This window comes from Bison bison, unplaced genomic scaffold (assembly GCF_000754665.1).
Source record: "Bison bison bison isolate TAMUID 2011002044 unplaced genomic scaffold, Bison_UMD1.0 scf7180017617346, whole genome shotgun sequence".
NCBI classification, from domain to species: Eukaryota; Metazoa; Chordata; class Mammalia; order Artiodactyla; family Bovidae; genus Bison; species Bison bison.
The window spans coordinates 1-675 of record NW_011446590.1 but is presented as its reverse complement, the minus strand read 5'-3'; the positions used below and the strand labels follow the sequence as shown (position 1 = coordinate 675).

Below are 675 nucleotides of genomic sequence, written 5' to 3'. Positions count from 1 at the left end.
GGGTATATTTTCCTTTTTTCGACCCTGCAACAGCTTCTTTAAATTGTTTAAATGAGAATGTCCTTGGCTCAGAGAGTACTACTCACCTGGCTTTTCACATTACTCTTCTTGATCATGTTGGTGTTGAAACTGGATGAGAAGGCACCTTGGAACTGGTTCCTCATATTTATTCCAGTCTGGATATTTGATACTATCCTTCTTGTCATGCTGATTGTGAAAATGGCTGGGCGATGTAAGTCTGGCTTTGACCCTCGACATGGATCACACAATATTAAAAAAAAAGCCTGGTACCTCATTGCAATGTTACTTAAATTAGCCTTCTGTCTTGCACTCTGTGCTAAACTGGAACAGTTTACTACCATGAATCTGTCCTATGTCTTCATTCCTTTATGGGCCTTACTGGCTGGGGCTTTGATAGAGCTTGGATATAATGTCTTTTTTGTGAGAGACTGACTTCTAAGGACATCAGCTCATTTTATTGCTGTTCAGCAAGCTATTATTAAAGTTTACTGAATCTTTGCAAGCTTGAAGAATGCCGGAGAACTGAGAAAAATACCAAATGTAATTTTATACTGCTCCCATTAAAATAGTCTTGGTGACTTCTAGTTGACCCCAAACTTAATCATTCAATATTTGAGTTATTAATACCCTTATTGTTCTATATGAATAAAGTTT

At 37.3% G+C, this 675-nt stretch overlaps 1 protein-coding gene across 1 annotated transcript; it reads left to right on the top strand.

Moving 5' to 3' along the window:
• Positions 1 to 6: 6 nt before the first annotated feature.
• Positions 7 to 675, top strand: LOC104982733 (transmembrane protein 60). Its single transcript, XM_010832147.1, has one exon. The coding sequence runs from the start codon at positions 52 to 54 to the stop codon at positions 451 to 453; it is 402 nt and encodes a 133-aa protein (XP_010830449.1). The 5' UTR covers positions 7 to 51; the 3' UTR covers positions 454 to 675.

Excerpts from the sequence above, each read along its gene's own strand:
- LOC104982733 (XM_010832147.1), top strand. The coding sequence starts at position 52 with ATGAGAATGTCCTTGGCTCAGAGAGTACTACTCACCTGGCTTTTCACA.